Raw genomic sequence first — 24,379 nt, forward strand, 5'->3', positions numbered from 1 at the left:
CTGTGTCACCTACGAATGGTGCTCTTGAAAGTTTCCAGTGTGGAGTCTTCTTTAGGTGCCCTACCTTTAAGAGACATTTATTAAAGCATCTGCTGAGTTTATTAAAGGAGTCCCGGAGTGGTGCAACTGACTAAATGCTTGGCTATTATCTGAAAGGTTGGCAGTTTGAATGTCTACCAAAAGGTACTTTAGAAGAAAGTCCTGGTGATATACTTTCAGAAGGTTCCAGCTGTTGAAAACCCTATGGCATGCAGTTCTACTCTGAAACACCTGGGGCCACAAAGAGTTGGAATTGACTTGACAGCATTTGCTGATGGTGGTGGAGTTTATTAAGCACCTGCTGAATTCTACGGTTTGTGTTAGGAGGACCTCATAGTCTCATAGTCGTGATTGGGGTGGGACCTGTATATAGATGAGAATACTGAGTGCTCTGTGAAAATTGCCAGTGAAAGGAGGAGCCATCCATGGAACTTGATCCCTATCTTGGACTTTCATGTAACCTGCACTTGTAGCCATTAAGTATGGGCACTCCTAAGCTCTGGATTCTGATTTCCACTCCTCAGCTTATGGAGGAATGCTGTAAACACTGCAGATAGTACAGTTCTGGTGATGTCTTCATTGTTGTTCCTACAGTGGTAACATTTGTGCATGAACTTAACAAGTATGCTAGCTTACGGCTACTTTATCAGGTGGAAAATGGGAAAGTGAAAATATTGATAAAGAAGTATAGCTAGATTTCGTAGACTTAATCTAATTCAGGTCCAGATGGAAATCATTATGTGGACTGAATGTCTTCATCCTCCATCAGGTGCTCACTGAACTTAAACTCATACAGTGCTGTATGTGACATGCACATGTAAAGATATATGTGACATGCACACACACTAAGGCCAGCAGCCCCACATTTAGAGGAATTCTTGTGCAGGTGAACCAACAGTCACATACAAGCTAGCCATACTTGCCAGTATGATAAAACACTGGAACGGACCCAAACCTCCCTCAACAGAATGGTATAGTTGCTCAATGAAATATTACACAGCAGTGAAAATGAACTATAAAACTACAACAACTACAAAAATCAGTTGCTGTCCAGTTACTTCCGACTCATGGTGATCCCGTGTGTGGTGATCCTGTGTGTGATCCCACAGGAGTTTCAGTGGCTGATTTTTTGGAAGTAGATTGCCAGGCATTTCTTCTGAGGTACTCTGGGTAGACTGATATCTCCAGCCTTTTGGGGAGCAGTCAAGTGTGCTAACTGCACCACCTGGGGACTCTGAAGAACTTTAGATACATGCAGATGAATCACAGAAACATAATGAATGAAAAACCATGTCACAGAAGACTATATACAATTCATTTTTATAAAGCTCAAAATTCAAGCAAAGTTATAAACATAGGGATACATAGGTGGCAAACCTGTTTTACATATAATGGAATGATAAACACAAAATACAGCATTGAGTAAGAGGATGCTAAACACAAAATGTAGCCTTGTGTAGGTGAGGAGGCTGGAGAATGGTAACATACTAGGAGCTTCAAAGACTATGATCAAGCTAAGGCTTTGGGTTAGTGGAAGGTTCATGGGTGTTTTATTTATGCTTCAGAATTTTCATGGACATTGTATATATTAACTTGCATGTGTAAAATATTATGTAATAAAATGTAAAGCTATTTGAAATGCTGGAAATACATTATGTAATTAGGGCCTTTTAGGATTATTTTGGAGTCCTGGTATGGTGCTGTGGGTTAATGCGCTGGACTGCAAGGTCGATCTGAACCGCAAGGTTGGCGGTTCAAGCTCACGAGATGCTCCCCGGAAACTTTGTACAGGGTCCCTATGAGTCGGAACCTACTTGATGGCACTTAGCAACTACAGCAACAGGATTATTTTAAGGTTCCCTGGTGGTGCAGTGGGTTAAGCATTTGGTTGCTAAGCAAATCATCAACCTTGTGGTTAACAAGGCTGACAGTTTGAACCCACTAGCTGCCCCGAGGGAGAAAGATGAGATTGTCTGCTTCTATAAAGATATATTGTTGTTGTTAGGTGCTGTTGAATTGAAGCATAGAGACCTTGTATTTTTTAAGGAGGCACTTTTTATTCATTTGTTTGCGTCTTGATTCACTTTTCATTTTATTTATCATAGAGACCCTTTTGCACAACAGAACCAAACACTGCTGGGTCCTGCACCCAACCTCACAGCCTAGGAAACCCTCTGGAGCAGTTCTACTCTGTCCTATAGGATCACTAAGTGTCTGCAGCATTGGGTTAGTGCATATGATTCTTGTAGTCCCTGGCAAATGCTTAGCACATTTGGAGCTTCAAGTCTACCCAGAAGCACCCTGGAAGAAAGCCCTGGCAATCGATGAAAAAAATTCAGCCTATGGAGCCACAGGTCTTCTTTGACACACATGGGGTTGTAGGAGTCAACTCCAGAGCAACTGGTTGTTTTCTGACTCCTTCAAACCCTCTGGGTATGGAAGGTTTCTTCTCTCAGTGGACTCCCAGGGACTGGGACTTTGCTGATGCTAGGGGAACACTGTGTCCTCCGTCCCTGCCTTGTAGCAGCGAATGTGTCTTACTTCCCCTGTCCTGGAGGGCAGGGTCTGGTGCCTCATTGTGCCCTCCTTGCTCAGAGACACCTGTTTCCTGGCTCTTGGTGTCTCTCTGAATGCCTGTTGAATGTTGGGCAGAGGGAGGGTCTTCCTTGCCCACTGTGGGGCAGAGTGAGGCCAGAGGGGTCTAAGGAGCCTACACAAACACATCTGACTGTTTAGTGAGATTCAACTTGGTTTTCTCACCCAAAGTCTAAGGTCCTGGTGCCAAAGACAGAAAAAACCTGAGAGGACTGGCTGGCCCTTCTGCAGCCTGGAGGCACAGGAGATAGTATTACTAGGGTTGGTGTCACCCTCTCCCCCGATGGGCCTCCTCCTGTATAGACCCCACAAAATCCTTAGTGATGCTTAGTCTCAATTTTCGTCAAATAATAATATGTGAGAAATATAGTTGCAAGTTGCAAATTGCTTAAATGTAATATTTCTTAGGTTATATGAATACTAACATCATTGTTTTGTAAAGTCTTTCTACATTGAATTACAACTGAGGGGGAGCCTCTCCCCCCTTTTCCTTTACTTGTGACTTTATCCTAAAAGAAGTTCTTGATACAGTTTCACAAATACTACTTACCATAATATTGTATCTAAGACACCAGAAAACTTGGCAAAATCAGTGACTGTAAAAGCACGGGCAGCAACAGAAACAGCATCCTGTGCTTCTAGTGGGTACAGAAGAAACCATGTGATTGGAAGTGTCCTCATGGTTAGGTAATAATGACAGCTCTGACTGAAGCTTATTGGAAGGTTTGAAACATAAATTAGCATCGAGTTTTAAGCCTTGTAGATATTGATACATGTAAACTGGGCTTATGCAAAAGGTTTTTGTTGTCATAACTACAGGGATATTGATGGAAAAAAATTCTGCTGAAACACTGGACAAAAAATTTTCAGACAGTCATTCTGGTGCCAGCCCCTCTGACAGTGTCACCTGGTGTGGTCTAAATTCCCTGCACCTCCCTAGTGACACCACTGATAAGGGGGTGCCAGGATGAAGGATGCTGGTGAGAAGGATGCTAGAGGGAATCTGTGAGGCAGGCAGGGCCCAAAGCAGGTGTCTCTACTCCTTTGATGCCTGTGTCCCTAAACCCTGGACTGTGGCCAGCAGTCAGTCTGGACAACCAGCCCTTCAGCTTTGGGAGAGTGTCCCTTGGGAATATTGTTGACTTAGTCCCTCGTCTCTGATGGCTGCCTTAGATGAGGTGGAAGGAAGGGGACTGTCTTAGCTATCTAGTGCTTCTTTAACAGGAAAAAGTGGATGGCTTTTACGAACAGAAATGTATCCTCTCACAGTTTGTTGGTGGTGGTAGGTGCCTTCAAGTTGGTGCTGACTCATAGTGACCCTATGCATAGCACAGTGAACCACTGCATGGTTCTGCACCATCCTCACAATTATTTGAGCCCATTGTTGCTGCCACCATGTCAGTCCATCTTGTTGAGGGTCTTCTTTTTCACTGACTCTCCACTTTACCAAGCATGATGTCTTTCCCCAAGGACTGGTCCCATCTGACCACATGTCCAAAGTAGCAGAGATGAAGTCTTGCCACTGTCACTTCTGAGGAGCATTCTTCCAAGATTTGTTAGTTTTTCTGACAGTACACGGTACTTTTAATATTCTTCACCAAATGCATTGATTCTCTTAAGGTCTTCCTTATTCATTGTCCAACTTTCACATGCACATGAGGTGATTGAAGATACCATGGCTTGGTTCAGCCTCACTTTAGTCTTCAAAGTGACATCTTTGTTCTTGAGCACTTTAAAGAGGGCTTTTGTAGCCCATTTGCCTAATGCAATACTTTTTTTTTTTTTAATTTCTTGACTGTTGTTTCTATGAGCATTGATGTCTCCAAGCACAGTGAAGTTTCTGACGACTTCAATCTTTTCTGCATTTATCATGATGTTATTTATTGGTCTAGTGGTGAGGATTATGTTTTCTTTTGTTTTCTCACTGTTTAGGTGGCTGGAAGTTCTGATTCAAATCTCCTGCTTTAGAGGAATGTTTTCTCTATGGGCTGTGGGGCAAGGTGCTTGTTGGTTTTCCAAAGTTGGAGGCTCAACATTCCTTGGACATCTCCATGTTTCTTGGCATCACTCTTTCCATGGATCTAGGAGGTGCTCTGAGTAGGGAGCAGGTCTAAAGGATGCACTCTACTTCCAGCTCTTCTTTCTTGGTTGTTGTTGTTGTTAGGTGCCATCGAGTCGGTACTGACTTAAAGCGACCTTATGCACAGCGGAATGAAACACTTCCCGATCCTGGACCAACCTCACTACTGTTGCCACGCTTGAGTCCATCGATGCTGCCACTTGGCCAATCCATCTCGTTGGGGATCTTCCTCTTTTTCTCTGACCCTCCACCTTACCAAACATGATATCCTTCTCCAGTGACTGGTCCCTCCTGACAATATGTCTGAAGTATGAGAGACGAAGTTTGGCCATCCTGGCCTCCAAGGAGTACTCTGGCTGCACTTCTTCCAAATGGATCTATTGGTTCTTTTGGCAGCCCATGACACTTTCAATATTCTCCTCCAACACCATAACTTAAAAGCATCAATTCTTCTACGGTCTTCCTTATTCATTGTCCAACTTTCACATGCATATGAGGTCATTGAAAATACCATGGGTTGGGTCAGGTGCACCTTAGTCCTCAAGCTGACATCTTTGCTCGTCAACACTTTAAAAAGGTCTTGTGCAGCAGATTTGCTAATGCAATACGTCCTTTGATTTCTTGACTGCTGCTTCTGTGAGTGTTGATAGTTAATCCAAGAAGAATGAAGTTCTTGACAACTTCAATCTTTTCTCCATTGATAAATTGGTCCAGTGGTGAGGATTTTGTTTTTTTACATTGAGTTGTAATCCATACCGAATTTTAAAAAAATCAGCAAATTTTTTAAGTCCTCTTCACTTTCAGCAAGCAAGGTTGTATCATTTACATATCGCAGGTTGTTACTGAGTCTTTCTCCAATCCTGATGCCATATTTTTCTTCATAGAAACCAGTTTCTTGATTATTTGCTCAGTGTAGAGGTTGAATAAGTATGGTGAAAGAATACAACCTTGTCACACACCTTTTTAAATTTTAAACCATTCAGTGTTCCCATGTTCTGTTCGAACATTTGCTTCTTGGTCCAGGTACAGATTCTTCATGAGCACAAATAAGTGTTCTGGAATACTCATACTTTGCAATGTTGTCTATAGCTTTTCATGATCCACACAATCAAAAGCCTTTGCATAGTCAATAAAGCACAGGTAAACATCTTTCTGATATTCTCTGTTTTCAGTCAGGATCCATTGGACATCAACAATGATAATCCCTCGTTCCACGGCCTCTTCTGAATCTGGCTTGAACCTCTGGAAGTTCTCTGTCAATGTATGCTTGCAGCCATTTCTGTATAACCTTTAGCAAAACTTTACTTGTGTGGGATATCAGAGATTGTCAGATGAGTTCCGCATTCCACTGGGTCACCTCTCTTTGGAATGGGCACAGATACGGATCTCTTCCAATCAGTCAGCCAGATAGTTGTCTTCCAAATTTCTTGGCATAACTGAGTAAGTGCCTCTTGTGCCGCCTCACTTTCTTGAAAGATTTCAATTTTAATTCCATCAATTCCTGGGGCCTTGTTCTTTGCCACTTCCTTCAATGCACTTTGGACTTCCTCCTTCAGTATCATTGGCTCTGGATCATATGCTATCTCTTGAAACGGTTGAATATTAACCATTTCCTTTTGGTACAGTGACTGTGTATTCCTTCTATCTTCTCTTGATGCTTTCTGCACCATTCAATAATTTTCCCAGAGAATCTTTCAATAATGAAAATCGAGGCTTGAATTTTTTCTTCAGTTCCCCCAGCTTGAGAAATGCTGAGTATGTTCTTCCTTTTTGGTTTTCTGACTCCAGACATTTCATTATAATATTTGACTTTGTCTTTTCTAGCTTACCTTTGAAATTTTCTGTTCAGCTTTTGTACCTCATTTCTTCCATTTGCTTTAGCATCTCTATGCTGGAGAGCAAATTTCAGTGTATCTTCTGACATCCATTTTGAAATTTTACTTCTTTCTTGTCTTCTTAATGAGTTTTTGCGTTCTTTCTGTTTGATGTTCTTGATGTCATCCCACAACTCTTCTGGTCTTTGGTCTTTAGTGTTTAATGTATTAAATCTGTTCTTCAGATGATCTCTAAATTCAGGTGGAATATATTCAAGATCATATTTTGGCTCTTGTGGACTTGTTTTCATTTTCTTCAGCTTCAGTTTGAATATGCATATGAGTAATTGATGGTCTGTTCTGAAGTCTGCCCCTAGCTTTGTTTTCACTGATGATATGGAGCTTTTCTATCGTCTTTTTCCGCAGATGTAGTCTATTTGATTTCTATGTATTCCATCTGGTGCGGTCCATGTGTATAGTCGTCTCTTATGCTGTCTAAAGAAGGTATTTGAAATGAATAAATCATTGGTTTTGCAGAATTCTATCATGTGTTCTCCAACATCATTTCTATCACCAAGGCCATATTTTCCAACTACTGGTCCTTCTTCTTTGCTCCCAACCTTTGCATTCCAATCACCAGTAAGGATCAATACATCTTGATTGCATATTTGATCAATTTCAGATTGAAGAAGTTGGTAAAATTCTTCTATTTCATCCTCCCTGGCATTAGTGATTTGTGTGTAAAATTGAATAATAGTGGTATTAACTAGGCTTCCCTGTGTTGTTATTGTTGAGTGCTGTGGAGTCGATTCTGACCCATAGCAACCTTGTATAGAGTTTCCAAGGAGCAGCTGGTGAGCTTGAACCACTGACCTTGCAGCTCAAACTATTTTGCAGTCTGATGCTTTAGCCCACAGCACCGCACCAGGACTCCAGGCTTCCCTGTAGGTGCATGGATATTATCCTATCACAGACAGTGTTGTACCACATGACTGATCTGGATATGTTCCTTTTGACAATGAATGCAGTGCCATTCCTCTTCATTTTGTCATTCCTGGCATAGGAAACCATGTGGCTGTCAGATTCAAAATGGCCAATACCAGTCCATTTCAGCTCACTAATGCCTAAGATATCAATGTTTATGCGTTCCATTTCATTTCTGACAACTTCCAATTTTCCCAGATTCATACTTTGTACATTCCATGTTCCGATTTTCAGTGGATGTTTACAGCTGTTTCTCTTCATTTTGAGTTGTGCCCCATCAGCATATGAAGGTCCCGTGGGTTTTTCTCCGACGGGCTTTATTCTTTTCGTGTCATCATTGTCAACTCTACTTTGAGGAGGCAGCTCTTCCCCAGTCGCATTTTGAGTGCCTTCCAATCTGAGGGGCTCATTTTCCGGCACTATATCTGACAGTGTTTCTCTGCTATTCATAAGGTTTTTAGTAACTAAATATTCAGAAGTAGTTTGTCACTCTTTCTTCCAAGTCTGTCTCCATCTGGAAGCTCATTTGAAACCTGTCCACCATGGGTGACCCTACTGGTATTTAAAATACTGGTGGCATAGCTTTGAGAATCACGGCAACTCACAAGCCACCACAGTATGACAAACTGACAGACAACAGACGAGTGGTGGCTGTTTGGTTTTAAGTGGAAATGTACTTTAAATTTTGAGGAGATCTCTTGTCATGTGTAGTAGAACCCTCCAGGGATGTGGGTGGGATGTCCATTCGCTCAGGCATCCCCTCTAGTCACCAGAATGGAGGTGCGCAGACAGCAAGAAACCAATGAACAGATACCAAAGGAAAAAAAAAAAAAAGAATGTTCACACCTTTATCTCTGTGGTTCTGTCAGGCATTTGTGGCTGCTCTGATCCTTCCCCCGCTTGGTCTCTCCCAAGATGGCAGCTCCGGGAGCAGCTGAGCATCTTGAACTAGAAAGCAATGGATTTCTTGATTCTGTTACAAATTCCCCTAGCTGTAAGCCTTCCAACCTTCTAAACATTCCTTTATATGTGGTTCAGAGTTCTGGCACCATCCCCTGAGCCTGCTTGGTCTGGCATTCTGTGTTGTTGCTGACAGAGCTCCTCACTGCACATCTACCCGATCCACCATCTTGTGTTTTGTGTTTCTTGATGGTAGCTTGCTCTTATAAAAGGTGATGCAGTCTATACCCTAGAGAAACTCCACTTACATCAGCCTTGTGGACTGAGTAAGGGTGTTACATCCCACCCTAATCCCCTTACAACTGATTAGCTGATTATATCAGATCTCATCAAGGGGGTGATTACGTCATTACAAAATTGACAAAATACATAATTACATAACTGCCCAATCATCGAGAATCATGGCCTAGCCAAGTTGATACATTTTGGGAGGGGGGAGGACACAATTCAATTTATGACAATGGCTGTCTGCCAAGTATAAGATAAAAACTTCCTTCCAAGGATGAAGGCTTGAGAGAAACAGTTTTGCTTGTCCTTCAGCCCCAGGAGTACAAGCAGAAGGCTAAGGTCAGGGCTCAGACATCTGCTGGGCCTTTCCAAAATCTTTGGCTAGATTTCTTGTTGCTGCTTGAGAGTGAATGGTTTATACATTTGGTTTGAAGGACCAAGTGTGCTTAACATGACAACTGGCTGTATTCCCTGGCCTCTCAGTTCCCTCAACTGGTCAAATTAATTTGATGAGTCCACTTTAGACTAATTTAGCTTGTCAGTTGATACTGAGTTGTTGCTAACCCATGGTGACCCCATGTGTACATAGAACTGTTCCGTAGTGTTTTTAAGGCTGACTTTTCTGAAGCCTGTTGCCCAAACCAAATCAACTGTCATGTAGTAGATTCCAGCTCTCAGCAACTCTATATAGATGATTTCTGAGGCTGTAAATCTTTTTTTTTTTTTCCCAACTTCTTATTGTGACTTGAGTGAAGGTAAACAGACAAGCTTATCAGCCTTACTTTCAACCAATCCTGTATTTTGTTTCATCTCAATGATTACTCACTGCTCCCTGGAACGACAGTTATTCTGTTTTCACCCTGTGGCTTTCTTTTACATCTTATTTTTCACAAAGGAACAAAGCAAAAATATTTGATATACACATACAAAACAAAAAATATATATTCATTTAAATGTCCAAAGGGCACATTTTGTAACCCAGCCTCCTGCCTGCAGGCACACAACCTTTCTCAGTCCATGGGCCTAGGGTCCTCAGCTGCTCTGTCTCTCTATGCCATTGCCTATGCCTCTGTGTCTGCTGTCACCGCTTTTCTAGGTAGGATCTCACGCTTCGCTCATGCTCTTCTTCTTAATGGTCCTGGGGTCCTCTGTTGCTGAAATGAAAGATGAACTACTCTCCCCTTTTAGTTATACATCTTCTACATTTACACTTGTGGTAATCAAGATTAATCCTGATGACAATTACTCACCACTGAATCATAAAATCCTATCATGAGGCTGTACATCTTTAGGAGCCAAAGCTTCATCTTTCTTCCAAGGAGAGGCTGAAGAGTTTGAATTGCCAACCTTGTGATTAGCAGTCCAGTGCTTATCCTACAGCACCACCAGGGCTTCTTAAGACACCTCTTTATATCTTGTTGTTGTGTGCCGTCGAGTCAGTTCTGACTTATAGTGATCCTGTTTAGGGTTTCCAAGGAGCAACTGGTGGGTTTGAATCGCCAACCTTGTAGATAGCAGTTGAATGCTGATCCTATGGCACCATACCAGGAGTTCAACTGGTTTGTTGTTGTTAAGTGCTGTTGAGTCGGCTCCGACCCATAATGACCCTGTATAGGGTTTCTGAAGAGCAGCTCGTGAGCTTGAATATCCAACCTTGCAGTTCAAATGGCTTTGCTTTCTGATGCATTAACCCACAGCGCTACACCAGGACTCCACCAACTGGCTTAGGCCTCCATTAAGTGCTACTGTCCCCCTGGTGTCACCCATCATGCATTGCTCTACAATTGCCAATGTCTGTCTCCCCCTCAGGACTCTAAGCACTGTTTTGTTTTCCATTCTATTCTAGTACCTAGAACATTGCCCAACACATTGGAGTGGCCCTCAAGTAACTGGTGAATGTGTGAATCAAAGAATGCATAAGTGAATGAGTGCCAGGTACCAGGTGGGATTCACAGATGCACAAATATACAGATAGTCTTGTAGTAAGATGGCACATTTTGCAGATGAACTGAGGCACAAAGACACAGACTTGCCCAAGATCACCAAGCTCCCTTTATATCTTAGAGTCTATGAATCTGAGACTTGTAGTCAAAAACAGCAAAACAAAAATCTGTGTATTCACACCGTTAATCTGTAATTTCCTGTTTCTTTGAGTAGCACACACATAATTTTTTTCAGGGGGTTGGGAAGAGCATTTGTCTTTTTTAACTTTCCAAATTGGTTCCTGGGACTAAAACGAACATTTTAATTTTTTTTTATACCAAAGAGTTGAGTAGGCAGTTCCTCAGTGATTGAGGGAATATTGAAGAGTCAGTTGGGAGACCTGCTTTGCATCCCAGCTCTGTAGGTATCTTGGTGATCTTAGACAAGTCTGTGTCTTTGTGCCTCAGTTCATCTGTAAAATGTGCCTTTCTACTATGAAGACCCTGTGGTTCTGAGACTATCTGTATATTTGTGTATCTGTGAGTCCCACCTGGTACCTGGCACTCATTCACTTATACATTCTTTGATTCACATATTCACCAGTTACTTGAGGGTCACTGCAGTGTAATGGGTAAGGTTCTAGGCACTGGAATAGAAAGGGGAACAAAACAGCGCTTCGAGTCCTGAGGGGGAGACAGTCGTGGAATTGGCGATTGTACAGCAGTGCATGATGGGCTCCACCACGGGAATGGTAGCACTTAATGGAGGCCTAAGCTAGTCGGACTTCTCATAGGACCAACACTGAACTGCGAACCACAAGGTCAGCACTTCAAATGCACCAGCTGCTTCTCAGAAACCCTACACAGGGTTGTTATGAGTCGGAACCAACTCGACGGCACTTAGCAAGACAGTAGGAAGTCGTGGTGTAGCACTGTAGGATAAGCACTGAACTGCTAACCACAAAGTTGGCGGTTCAAATCCACCAGCCAATCCTTGGAAACACCCTATACAGGGTTGTTATGAGTTAGGGCCGACTCAAAGGCACTTAACAACAAAGCCAGTTGGAGGGACAGGGAAGACCTTTAAGTAGAGATTCTTAGTCTGAGGAATTAGCATGGGGTGGGTAGGAAAAGTTGAGTGTGAGAACTGGTGGGAGTTAGAGGGCAGGGAAGGACTCCTTCCTTCCAAGGTTGGAGTTGGGAGAGATGAGACCATGAAGGTCTGCAAGGCCTGGTAGACCAAAATCAGGAATGGAGTCCCCTCTTCCTGTTACTGTAGGCTTACAGAATGTGTTCTCCCATCTCCAGAAGTGATGAGCAATGTGCTGACCTGCCGGCCAGGGGCCAATGTTACCCTGACCTGCCCAGACGTGGAACCAGGAGACAACGGCACAGTTCACTGGGTACTCAGAAACCAGATTGTGGACTCACACCAAGGCAGACAGGCTGGCCTGGGAAGGAGGCTGCTTCTGAGGTCGGTGCATCTCAGTGACTCTGGAAACTATTCTTGCTACCAGGATGGTCGCCCAGCTGGCTCCCTGCGCCTGATTGTGGAGGGTGAGTGGGTGACTTCAGAGCCCAGGGAGACAGCTTCCGGGTAGCTCCCAGCCCCATGTAAGAAACACTCTGTGCATTCCAGAGACATTCCTTGCCTGACCCTTTACAGTCCTGTTATTTTTCTGACCCAAGAACTTTGGGGAAAGGCCAGCGAGTTTGCTGGTGGAGATTCCTGTTGGGAGGAGGCATCTGGCCAGTAAGGAATGCCACAGCAGGCCTGTTAGAGATTATGGCAAACAAGTTAATACAAGGGACCTGGAACCAGGCAGCCTGGGTTTGAATCCTCCTTCACATATAGCTTATCTTTTCTGACCCTCAGTTTCCTCTTGGGTGAAATAAGGTTAATGTTATTACTTTACCTCAGAATCACTGCAAAGATTAAATGAATGTGTCTGTGTATATGTATGTTCGCATATACACATTTGCCTATGATGTTTAAAACTGTAGCAGCATATGCTAAGCTATCAAACCTCAGAAACCCTATGAAGGATCACTATGAGTTGAAGCTGACTCCAAGGCATTTAACAATGTTTAAAATTAACAGGTTCTTCGTTCCCTCAGTTCTAGATGAAAGGACAGGAAGAAGAGCTTTGGACGCCTTGTGTGCCAAGCCCTGTGCTAAACATTTTCTTACTTGGTTTCTCATTTCATTCTTTTCAGTAACCCGGAAGGGAAAGCAGTAGTATTATTTATAAATTTTATAGGTATGGAAACTAAAGAGAGATTGAGACTTATTCAGGGAGCTCTGGTAGCATAGTGGATACGAGTCAGCCTGCTAATCTCAAGGTCAGTAGTTCGAAACTACCAGCTGTTCCATGGGCGAAAGATGAGGCTTTCTGCTCCCATAAAGATTTACAGCTTCGGAAACCCTATGCAGGGTCAATATGAGTCGGAACTGACTCGACGGCATATAACCACCACCCCACCACCAGGGCCACCCAGTGAAGTCTGTATGACTCCAAAGTCCTTGTTCTTTTCTGTCTGGTTTCCCTTCCCTTGCCCAGCACCCCAGTCTTCAACCTAAAATAAGGAGATTTTTGATCTACAATTTCCAGCTAAAGGTTAGGGGTAGAGCCAAGTGCCCTCTCAGTGCGGAGACTTACCTCCTCATGCCTGCTGTGCTATGCTGTTTCAGTTCCTCCTGAAAAGCCCCAGATCTCCTGCTTCCAGAAGAGCCCCATCAGCAGTGTTTGGTGTGAATGGAGCCCTCGGAACATCCCTTCTCCAACAACCAAGACCGTGTTGTCAGTGCAGAGGGTGTAAGTATTTGGGGGCTGCCCTTTGCTAATGTCTACTTCATCTTCAAGGAGCTCTGCTAGTGTAGTGGTTACGAGTCGGGCTGTTAACCTCAAGGTCAGCAGTTCGAAACTACCTGCTGTTGTTTGTGAGAAAGATGAAACTTTCTGCTCCTGTAAAGATTTATAGCCTTGGAAACCCTATACAGGGTCGCTATGAATCGGAACTGACTCTGCGGCATGTAACCAACCAACCAACGCCATCTTCACTGAGGCCTCCAGAATGGTGTTGGTAGTGTTGGTAGTGCTAGGGTGGGTTCAAAGCAGGCCATAAATCCCAAAGTTTTTGTGTTTGGGACAAAGGTGGCAGTTCAAATCCACCAGCCACTCCTCAAAAACTTTATACAGGGTCACTAAGAGTTGGAACTGACTTGATGGTATTTAACAAGAACAACAGATATGATGAGGAGGGAATGAGAGAGCAGTGAGAATTACATTTATGTGCTCACCCTGTGTTGGGCACTGTGCCATCAACTTTGCCCCATTAACTCATTCAAACCATAATAATAGTCCTGAGACTTGAGTGTTATTTTTCTCACTTAAAAGAAGAAGAAACTGAGGTTCACTAACTTGTCTAAGAGCATCCAGGTAGTAATGGCTACACTGGGAATCACCCCAGTCTGTCTGATCTATTCATTCAAAGTCCAAAGGCTTGAGGTGTTGCTCTAGACCTCTTTGGTGGGGGGTAATGCCTTCAACCCTATCAGTGTCTGATTGAGTGGCACCTCAGGCTATTTTCATTATAAAGGCTGGAGAGGAAGTGTTGGGGGTTGAGGAGAGGGAAGGGTGCTGGTGCTGAGGTGATACGATACCATGGGGCAGAAAGCCACACCTGCCTGGGGATCACTAGGCTTTTGGAGAGTCTTTTCCCAGCCAGCAAAGTGGAGAGTCCAGGTATGGAGGTGGAGAAGGTGGAAGATGCCGAAAACAAATGCCATTTGACCTGACTCTATCCATGACTCCTGGTGTGGCTTTGTAGGAGCAGTACTAAACTGTGAACCACAAGGTTGGCAGTTCAAACCCACCAGCTGCTCCTTGGAAAGGACCCTATACAGGGTCCCTATGAGTCAGAACTGACTCAACAACACTTAACAACAACAGTCGATGACTCAGGAGTTGTAGGATAAGCGATAAGATTCGTGGTTTAAACCCACTAGCTGTTCCTTGGAAACCCTATACAGTGTCACTATGAGTCAGAACTGATTTGACCGCACTTAACAACAACAACAAATCCGTGACTCAGGTTTCCTATGCTCAGATGCTTATAACTGAATGTGAGCCATCAGCCACTGGAGTATCCAAATCTACAGGTGGTGTGACATCCACTTGTGTTTGTCTCTAGAGTCTCAAGATGGCCTGTAGTAAGTTTTGTATCTTGACCACTATGAAAAAATATGTAAGTTACCCATCTGCAAATGGTACAGCCGCCATTTGGATGGTTTGCTTCCCTCTCAAGTAGTGAAGCCTAGAAGTCACAACCCAAAGCTGTGCTTTGATTATTTGATACCTGGGAGGCATTCTTCCCTAATCAGGATGTTCCACACTGCCTGGCAGCTTCCCAGACCAGCCCACAGAGAGCTTACTCAGGAGATACCTCAGAACACTCCTGTGCTACTGGTTAACAGTCAGGGAAAGAACAAAGTGTTTCGCTCACACCCTCTTCTTGTACCAGCCTCAGGGACCTCCACTTACCTCTTGGGTTGCCCACTATCACTGGTTAGTGAGGCCTTTGAATTGAGGAAGGGGGAGGGAGAGTGACTTCAAGCACCTCAGAAACTTCAGAGTTCCCTGGGGTCCTACCCAGCTAGCTCTATGTTCTGCTTTTTCTCACATTTACACCAGAATGAGCTTGCTTGTTCTTTCCTTTGACCAACATTTGGTGCTATGGGCTAGGCACTGTGCTGGGAGCTTTGGGAGAGGCATGAAGGGTATAAGATTTAGGACAGGGGCTGTAGGTGGAGTGGGGAAGGGCTCACCTGTAAACCAGTGATGACGCCACTTTCCCAGTGTTTAGGTGGGATGGAAGCTGCTTTCACTGCATGGTTTCTTCCGTGGGCTGGACTCAGATCCCACCTAGAGGTTGGTGGCTGTGGAGGCCTCCCATGCCCACACCAGAGGCATATCTAGGGTATGACAGGTGTGGTATGTGCCTTGGGTGCCACTTAAGTGGGTGGTACCAATAAACAGTTTCTATTCACCATCACAGTTTCCACTGCCACTGTGAGAGCTCATGCAGCCATTAAAAAGTAACTGCCAGAGGCACTATTTTCCATAAATGGGCCGCTGGCTAATCGACAAGTATGTCACAAATGAGTAAAATTCCAGGCCTTCTGACTCATCTGTATGTCTTCATCTATTCCTGGGCTCACCTGCCGGAAATGCTCTCTTCTCTGCCAATCCCTAACTAGCATTTCATGTTTCTGGAATGGCTGTTGTAGTCATTGAGGGTAAGGCTTTATTATCAGTGCCTTGAGGCCAGGGTGGGGCCTTTCTTGATCCCTTTCTACCATGCCAAGAGCTCAGGATCTGGCACTGAGCAGGAACCCCACATCTGATGCTGAAGTGACTGGCAGAGCCTTCAGGTTTAGCATCTCCTTGCCAGCTGCTCATGTTTCACATACATTTCCTAATCCTAACTAAAACCTTTTGTGGTAGTTTCTATCAATAGTCCCATTTTCAAATGAGAAAATGAAGGTTCGGAGAAGTTGAAGAACCTGTTTAAGACACGCATAAGAGTTAATAAGCAGGCTGGTGTTAAACTCCCCAGTCTGAGTGGTCCTGACTCTCTCTCCCCTCTTGAGTAAGTATGGAAACTGATGTTCGAAACCTGTCCTTATTTTGTGTCCAGCAGTCACGACAGCCTGGTAAAATCCTTCCAGGAGCCTTGTCAGTATTCCCAGGAAGGCCAGAAGTTCTCCTGCCAGTTGAACATTCCTGAGGGAGACAGCTCTTGGTACATATTGTTCCTGTGTGTCGCCAACAGTGTAGGCCATAATTCCAGTGGAATCCTACAATTTAAGGATTTAAATATCTGTAAGTAAGCTTTTCCTAACCTCCTACCCTCCATCTGCTTTAAAAAAAAGTTAATGCTAGTCCTTGGCAAATGGTTAAGTGCGCCACTAACTAAAACCTTGCCAGTTTGAATCCACTTAGAGAAAGGCCTGGAGAACTCTTGAAAGTTCACAGCCATTGAAAACCCTGTGGCGCGCAGTCATGCCCTGACACACTTGGGGTCACCATGAGTCCAATAGACTTGATGGTAACTGGAGATTAGATAGACTTCTTGGCGGGCAAAGAAATGGGCTGGTTGAAGGGCTTGGTGAACTGGTGCTTTGGGGCTACGTTTGCCCAAAGTTCTGACTATGGCAGATGAGGACCTTGAAAGGATGTGGCTGGGGGATGGCAGAGTTTTTGACGGTCTCTCTTCTGCACCTTACTTGCTTCTGCATCGGATTTATGCTGTCTTCCCACAGTGCAGCCCGACCCGCCGGTCAACATCACAGTCACCGCCATGCCCAGAAACCCCCGCTGGCTCAGTGTCACCTGGCAAAATCCTCCTTCCTGGAACTCTCGTTACTACCGGCTACAGTTTCAGTTCCGATACCGAGCAGAACAGTCAAAGTCATTCACAACCGAGATGGTAAGTTCAGTTTTCACTTTTAGACGAAAAACTGCCCCGGCACCTCGAGGGTAGTTAAAAGGTGTTTGAGCCTTATAACTTACTACCACATTGTTGTTGTTGTTGTTGTTAAGTACCATGGAGTCATTTCCAACTCATAGCGACCCTGTACAGGGTTTCCGAGGCTGTAAATCTTTACAGGAGCAAAAAGCCTCATCTTTCTCCCGCGGAACAGCTGGTAGTTTCGAAATGCTGACCTTGGGGTTAGCAGCCCGATTCATAACCACTACTTTACCAGAGCTCCTTTACTACCACATATTGTTGTTAAGTGCCATCGATTCGATTCCGACCCATAGCGACCCTGTATAGGGCTTCCAAGGAGCAGCTGGTAAGCTTGAACCACTAACCTTGCAGTTCAAATGACTTTGCAGTCTGATGCATTAGCCCACAGTGCCACACCAGGACTCCTTACTACCACATAGCCTTGGATAAATCTCTTTGCTTTTCTAAGCCTCAGTTACTTCATTTATAAAATGGGAATAAAACTACCAGGCTAATCTCTTTATAGTCCTGTTTATAAGGAAGGGTTTAAATGAGAAACTGACCTAGGAAGAGGTTTGGGCTCTAAATATGTAGTTGATCAAAGATATGAGGCTGCCAAGAGTTTATAACTACTAGGGGTCCTAGTGTGGCTCTGTTAGGACAGGCACTGGATCACAAGGTTGGTTTGAACTGCAGTGTTGGTGATTCAAATCCACCAGCCACTCCTCAGAAACTCTATACAGGAATAGACTCAGCACTTAACAACAACAGGGGGTGGGGCAGTGCCTTACAGCTCAGCCTATGGAACCCTGAGGGCAGCCCCATGGCTGAGCCTCCAGGGTAGTGTGAGTCTTTGGAGCATCGCTTCGCAGCTTGGTCACCCACCTGACCCTGGGAGGGACCAGCTGAAAGCACAGGAGGTTGCCAAGAACAGTCATAGTCCTGTGGACCTGCCTCAGCAGGACCCCGCCCCAAGGTCACTGTGCCTCCCACTGGCAGGTCAAGGACCACCAGAACCACTATATAATCAGTGATGCGTGGAGTGGCAAGAAGCATGTGGTCCAGGTTCGGGCCCAGGAGGAGTTTGGGCATGGCTTGTGGAGTGAGTGGAGCCAAGAGGTCATCGGCACTCCTTGGACAGGTACTGTGGTGGGGGGTGGAAGGACAAGGGGATGTCTCATCTCTGATACTATTTCTGTTATGTAGTGTTATGTAAGTCTCACCGGTCACCCCAAAAGAAATGACTTAAAACATTGACCATTTATATGACTTGAGATTTGAAAATAAATCAGCTAGGCCATGCTTCTGCTAGTCTCGCCTGAATTACTAGTGCAGCTGCCATTGGGTCTGATTGGCCCAAGAAGGCTCACTTATCTGTCTGACTGGTGCGAGCTGGTACGGGGGCCCTGGATGCTCCCTGGGGCCCTTGAAGGCCAGCCCAGGCTCAAGGGGTAGGCAAACCAATTCCATAACATGATGAGAGCCATATTTAATCTGCTATAATTACTGATGTTTTTTATCTTAAAAGATGTGATGCCTCTTGGGATGATTGGAATTAGCATGTTTGTTAAAGAATATGAAAAATTTCAGAGAAACATGAAGAGAATAATTATCACCAGTATTCTTGCCATGCAAAGAACTTTTTAGCATACTTCTTTCAGTTTACTTAGGTACATTAATGTGTGTGTATATAATATTTTGAACATTACCCATGTTATTAAATATTTCTTAGAAACAGAAAATTTAGTAACTGTGTGGTTATCTTTTTTTTTTTTTTTTTAAACCCATTAGAGTTTTTTCTGAGTTACTAAATTTCTATCAAATTATATACCCCTGGCAGAGAGACGAAACAATGACCCCTTACCCCACCCTTCCCATTTGTAGTCACGCTTTTTAGAGGAAGCTACTTAACTCTGTTTTCTATTTCTTCTGTTGTTCCTTCCTTCACTCTAAATAAGCAGCTTACATGGCTCTGTTTCTGATAAAAACAACTGAAGATATTATCTACTGACTCCCTATTATGAAAGATTAGAATTCAGCAGACTGGTATTCAATGCAGGAATATCTCTAACTACAACCCAGAGAGTAGTCAAGCAGCTTCAGTTCGAAGGCTTCCAGACATGGAGCGTTTACTACCCCTTGAAGCAACCCATTTTGTTACCGCAGTGTTTGGACTGTGGAATGATTTCTAGGCTGGCTTCTGTGTCAGCTCTGTATCACAGTAGCATGCCAGTACCAGTGGCTGTCAAGTTGCCTGTGACTTATGATGACCCCACATGTGTCAGAGTAGAACTATACTCCATAAGTGACTGTTGTTTTTTGGAAATAGATTATCAGGCCTTCCAAGTCGCTTCTGAGGAGATTTGAATCTCTAACCTTTTGATTAGCAGCTGGGCACTTTAACTGTTTACACTACCCAGGGACTCCACATCTAGCAACATTGTTGAACCAAATTAAACGTTCTTAAATAACAGGCAATAAAAAAATATTTAGTTAGTGTTGTCAGTAAGGGCCATTGAGTCGGTTCTGATTCAGTGGCAGTATGGGGTTTCTGAGCAGCAGCTGGTGCGTTTGAACCACGGACCTTACAGTTGGTTAGCAGTCCAGTGCTGATCCTACAGTGCCATACCAGGGCTCGAGTTAATCAGTACATGGGTATTAAAAAAAAAAGGATCGAGAGGACATCAACCGGCCAGTCCTTCCACACCCCTGCCACTTTCTCCCACTTTGGCTTCAGAGAGAAGACTTCTATGAGCTATGCTTTCTTCCCCCAGGATAGATGATGTGATGTGCTGACCTTTTCTCCTTCATGGTTTTACTCTTGGGATCCTTGTCTTTCCTGTCCTCGAAGAGCTAGAGGAGTGGGCATGGGACTTAGGTGCCATCCTAATTGAGTGCATGTAATATCAAGTGTAAGGAGCCCAGATGGCACTGTGGGCTAAGCATTGGGCTACTAGCTGTAAGTCCAGCTGCTCCACAGGAGAAAGATGAGGCTGTTGGCATCCATAAAGATTTTCAGTCTTGAAAATTTTAAGTAGCAGTTCTATTCTGTCCTATCTAGGGTTGCTGGGAGTCTTGATTGTGGGTTTTTTGTTTTTCCCAAATGTCAATTGTGGAAGATCCTGGGTGGTGCAAACTGTTAATATGTTCAGCTGCTAACGGAAAGGTTGGAGATTCAAGTCTACCCTGAGATGCCTGGAGACTTACTTCTAAAATCCTGTGAAGCGCCATTCTCCTAACTCATATGAGTTGACGTCAGCTCCAAGGCAGCTGGGTTACATGTTGGCACTTTGGTCATCCCAACCTGAGGAGCTCATTTTGTTTCTTTCTTCACACTTTCCATGTGGGAAATTCTGCAGGTTACAGAGCACTTGGTTGCGTGTTTCTGAAAAGATCTTGGGTATGTGTACTCCTCAGTGTGGCACCCCCTACAGGCCAGAGAAAGTGCAGGCACTTTCTCTATGCTCTTCTGGGCCTGCCTCTGCTCTGTTCCTCACCCCTTTGCATTGTCTGGTCACTCAGAGCACTGGCTTTGGATTTACACAGACTTGGGTATAGATGACCTTTACACAGTCCGTGATTGAACTGAATCACGTTTCCTTTTTGTCAAGTGAGAATAATAACAACTGCCTCAGAAACACAACAGAAAATCAAAACTGACCCTGGCTCACAGAGCTGTTGTAAGGACTAAAGGAGGTGGAATGTGTTTAGCACTGGCCTGGCACATGGCAGCATTACTATTATTAGCCCTGGTGTGGCAGCACTGTGGGATAAAGCACTGGACCACAATATCGGTGGTCAAATTCACCAGCCACTCCTTGGAAACCCTATGCAGGGTTGCTATGAGTCGACACTGACTTGATGGCACTTAACAACAACAACCTGTGTCTCCGGCCAAATCTGTCCTTAGAGCTTTGACTTCAGTTCTCCACTCCACCCAGCCCCTCCCACCTGTGTCACACACTGAGTGATTCACACTAAACACATCACTGTCCCTCCCTGTGTCTCTCCTCCCAGTAAAGGACACCACCTCCCACTCAATGCCTGGGCTGGGAACCTGGGCATCAAGCTAGAAATGCCCTAGCCCTTGTCCCAGTTTGACAGAATTCTTGATGAGAAAAATTTTTTTTACCGTGGTAAAACATACAACAATAGTCACATGAACCATTTTTTAAAAAGTTTTTTATTGTGACTTGAATGAAAGTTTACAAGGCAGATCAGTTTTACATTCAATAAATCATATACTTTGTTTCATTTACAATGATTATAATCCCCTCCATGCACTATGTATTTCACTCTATTCATTTTAGCTCTTTTTTTTTTTTTTAAACACTCAGGCATATATAATAATTTAAACCACCAAAGGGCACATTCTGCAAGCCTGCCTCCTGGCCACCAGCTCTCAGTCCCTTTAATTCCATGAATTTAGAGTCCTCAGCTACGCCCTCTCTCCATGTCCTTATCACTGGTGTTGCTGCTTCTCTGGATAGGGTCCCACATTCCGCTTGTGCTCTTCTCCCTTGATGGTCCTAGGGTCCTCTGTTTCTGGACTGTAAGATTAAGTCTCCCCCATTTTTTTTTACAAAATTTCTAACTTTACAATTGTGACAATTGCAATTTGTCATGATAACAATTACTCGCAACTGAATCCTAAGAATCTTATCCCCATCTCTTTTCACCAGACCCATCTAGACAAGATGAAAACTATTCAGTGGGGACTCTATCTTCCCTGACCTCATGAAAACGTGTAAGCCACTCACTTCGTGCCTTTATCGCCCCCTCGTTTTAGGTAGCCAATGTCTAAATTCCCTGTCCCTATCAACCCTGTATACAGAGGGGATAGGACTGATAATTCATCTGAAGACTCCTTCCCTCTCAGTTGGTATTTTGAGCTACTACATCCATAAGTATAGGTCAAGTTCATCAAATTTTAGCAATTTACCCTCATTTCCTTTATCAAAAAAAATTTTTTTTTTAATCTTCCTCTAGTCGAGTTCTGATTATCAAGCCACCAAGGCTAGGTCAAATGGGTACTATCTGCAACTATGGGTGTTTTTGTGAGTCTCCCCTCACTTCATATCACCTGGATGCTTCACTCTCAGCTCTAGCCCTCAGTGGCTATGTCCTTATCCATGGGCTCAAGGATCCCCAGGTCTCACCACACTTTGGACCAACCTGCCCTTCCTCTTCTCTCTCTCATCTCCAGGTCAATGGAAGTCTATGGAACATGGCTGAATTCAGCCCATTTCTTCATTGCTGCCTTTCCCCCTCTTCCACTCACCATAGACCAACATGGGTACCAGCAGGTTTACATGCCTGCTCATGTGTTCCCTTTGAGTTTGAGTCTTAGAGGGGAGTTTGTCCTGAAGGAACTTGATTGCTTGTCTTGATGTCTTCCCGGCGAACAACTTGCTTATTCTTGTAGTAGCCAATCATACTGCCATTTTTGTTTTGGGTTTTTCCTGCTCATCTTTCTTTGAAGATGTATCTTCTTGTCACTCTAGCTGTTCCAGCCTGGTCTGCTTGTCCTTTCTAGTGGGAATGTCCCACCTCAGAAGGTTCTGGATGGGGTTTGAGATTTCACCTAAGGTCCTATACTCTGCAAAGACTCTGCAAGAGGCCTATTTTTTGGGCAAGTTCTAGAACCCCTCTTAGGTATTCCAATCAGATATAGGCTGAAGATGGGCTTACAAGCTTTCTGTAATCATGTTTCCTGACATTCCTTTCTATCCCACTTAAGTGTCTATTTTACAATAGCAGGCAAGGGAAACCAATATTCATAAGATAATCAATCATCTTAGTATTATTTCCCCACTTCAGACTGTGCCTCGATCCCTGTATCACAGAGCCCTGTTGTTCCAAGGTGGAACATGCATTACTATTTAGCTCCGTCCCCTTTAGCTCATGCAAATCTGTTTCAGAGTTCTCCTAGCTACCTTGTTCTTCCACCCCTCCCCCTTCTTGTGCATTGCCCTCCCCAACACCTGAACTATGAAGTATCTGCCCCTACCCTGTGCTCTAGTGACATGAACCATTTTTCAGTGTACAATTTAGTGATGTTAATTATGTTGTGCAGCCAGCACCACTCTCTAGTGCTAAAAGTTTTTCATCATCTCCAAAAGAAACTGAGTACCCCTTAAGCAATAAGTCCCCATCCCTTCATCACCCTGCCCCCAAGCCCTTAGTAATCATGAATTAATATTTCCCACAGAATGCTTAAAATAACCTGCCCCTCGTAGCTTAGTGGGTTACGAGTTGGACTGCTAACTGCAAGGTCAGCAGTTTGAATCATCAGTGGCTCCAAGGGAGAAAGATGGCTTCTGTTTAAATCACAAGCCTGGGTTTGTTTCTCGCCGACTTACAGTCAGCTATCCCTGATTTCCCTTTGCTTTCTGGCTGAAGTTCAAATTTCTGAGCTTGGTGCAGAGAAGTTTCTTGGGTTGTCCCTGCTGACGTGGTCTTCTCTCACATGCCTCTTTCCTCCAGCTGAACTGAATCTGGCCCAGCACCTGTACATGGGCCTGTTCTTCTGTTCCCCTGGTTTGTCTCCATATCAGAACTCAGTTTTCCCTGCACTGCTCTACTGGGTCTTACCTCCTTCCACACCCTCCCTGACTGCCCAGTCTGTCTGCCATAACTTGGAGTTTCTAAGACTTTGGGATTTTTTGGGTCTGTAAAAATTCAAAAAGAACTTTGGGGACCAAATCAGCTTGCCACCTTTAAATTTTGCTAAGTAAGGACAGAAGTTCTGGTAGGATGCTATAGGATAAGCATAGGACTGCTAACCACAAGGGTTGAGTTCAAACCCACCAGCCACTCCTCAGAAACCTTGTACTGGGTCGCAATAAGTTTGAGCCAACTTGACAGCAATAACAATAACGGACAAGGCCAAGAGTCCTTAGGTGGTGCAGATGGTTAAGCACTTAGATGCTAACCAAGAGGTTTCAGGTTTGAATCTTGCCACCAGCACCTTGGAAGAAAGGCCTGGAATCTTCTGAAAAATGAACTATAGAAAACCCTATGGAGCCTTCTCTTTGTGACTGCCTTGATGGGAACTGTGACCCTTAGACACCCTTCAATCCTGAAACTTAACCACCACTGGGATCAACTTTCAGCCTCTAAAGTGAATAATAGCCTCTCAGTGCAATCGATCATATGAGTCCAAAAGAGCAGCATTTGCCCCAAAACAAAGCTCAGAGGCAGGAAGGGGCAAGAAAGAAGGACAAATGGAAATGGGAAGCCCA

General features: G+C 44.1%; 1 protein-coding gene across 1 annotated transcript in view; it reads left to right on the forward strand.

The window, feature by feature from the left end:
- The first annotated feature begins 11,935 nt into the window (after positions 1 to 11,935).
- Positions 11,936 to 24,379, forward strand: part of IL6R (interleukin 6 receptor) — a 35,172-nt gene continuing 22,728 nt past the window's right edge. Inside the window, exons 1-5 of the mRNA XM_006861724.1 lie at positions 11,936 to 12,179; positions 13,315 to 13,438; positions 16,326 to 16,507; positions 16,948 to 17,114; positions 18,135 to 18,276. Coding sequence (XP_006861786.1) covers positions 11,936 to 12,179; positions 13,315 to 13,438; positions 16,326 to 16,507; positions 16,948 to 17,114; positions 18,135 to 18,276 — 859 coding nt within the window. The remainder of the gene's footprint in view (positions 12,180 to 13,314; positions 13,439 to 16,325; positions 16,508 to 16,947; positions 17,115 to 18,134; positions 18,277 to 24,379) is intronic.

Source organism: Chrysochloris asiatica, unplaced genomic scaffold, assembly GCF_000296735.1.
Source record: "Chrysochloris asiatica unplaced genomic scaffold, ChrAsi1.0 scaffold00042, whole genome shotgun sequence".
NCBI classification, from domain to species: Eukaryota; Metazoa; Chordata; class Mammalia; order Afrosoricida; family Chrysochloridae; genus Chrysochloris; species Chrysochloris asiatica.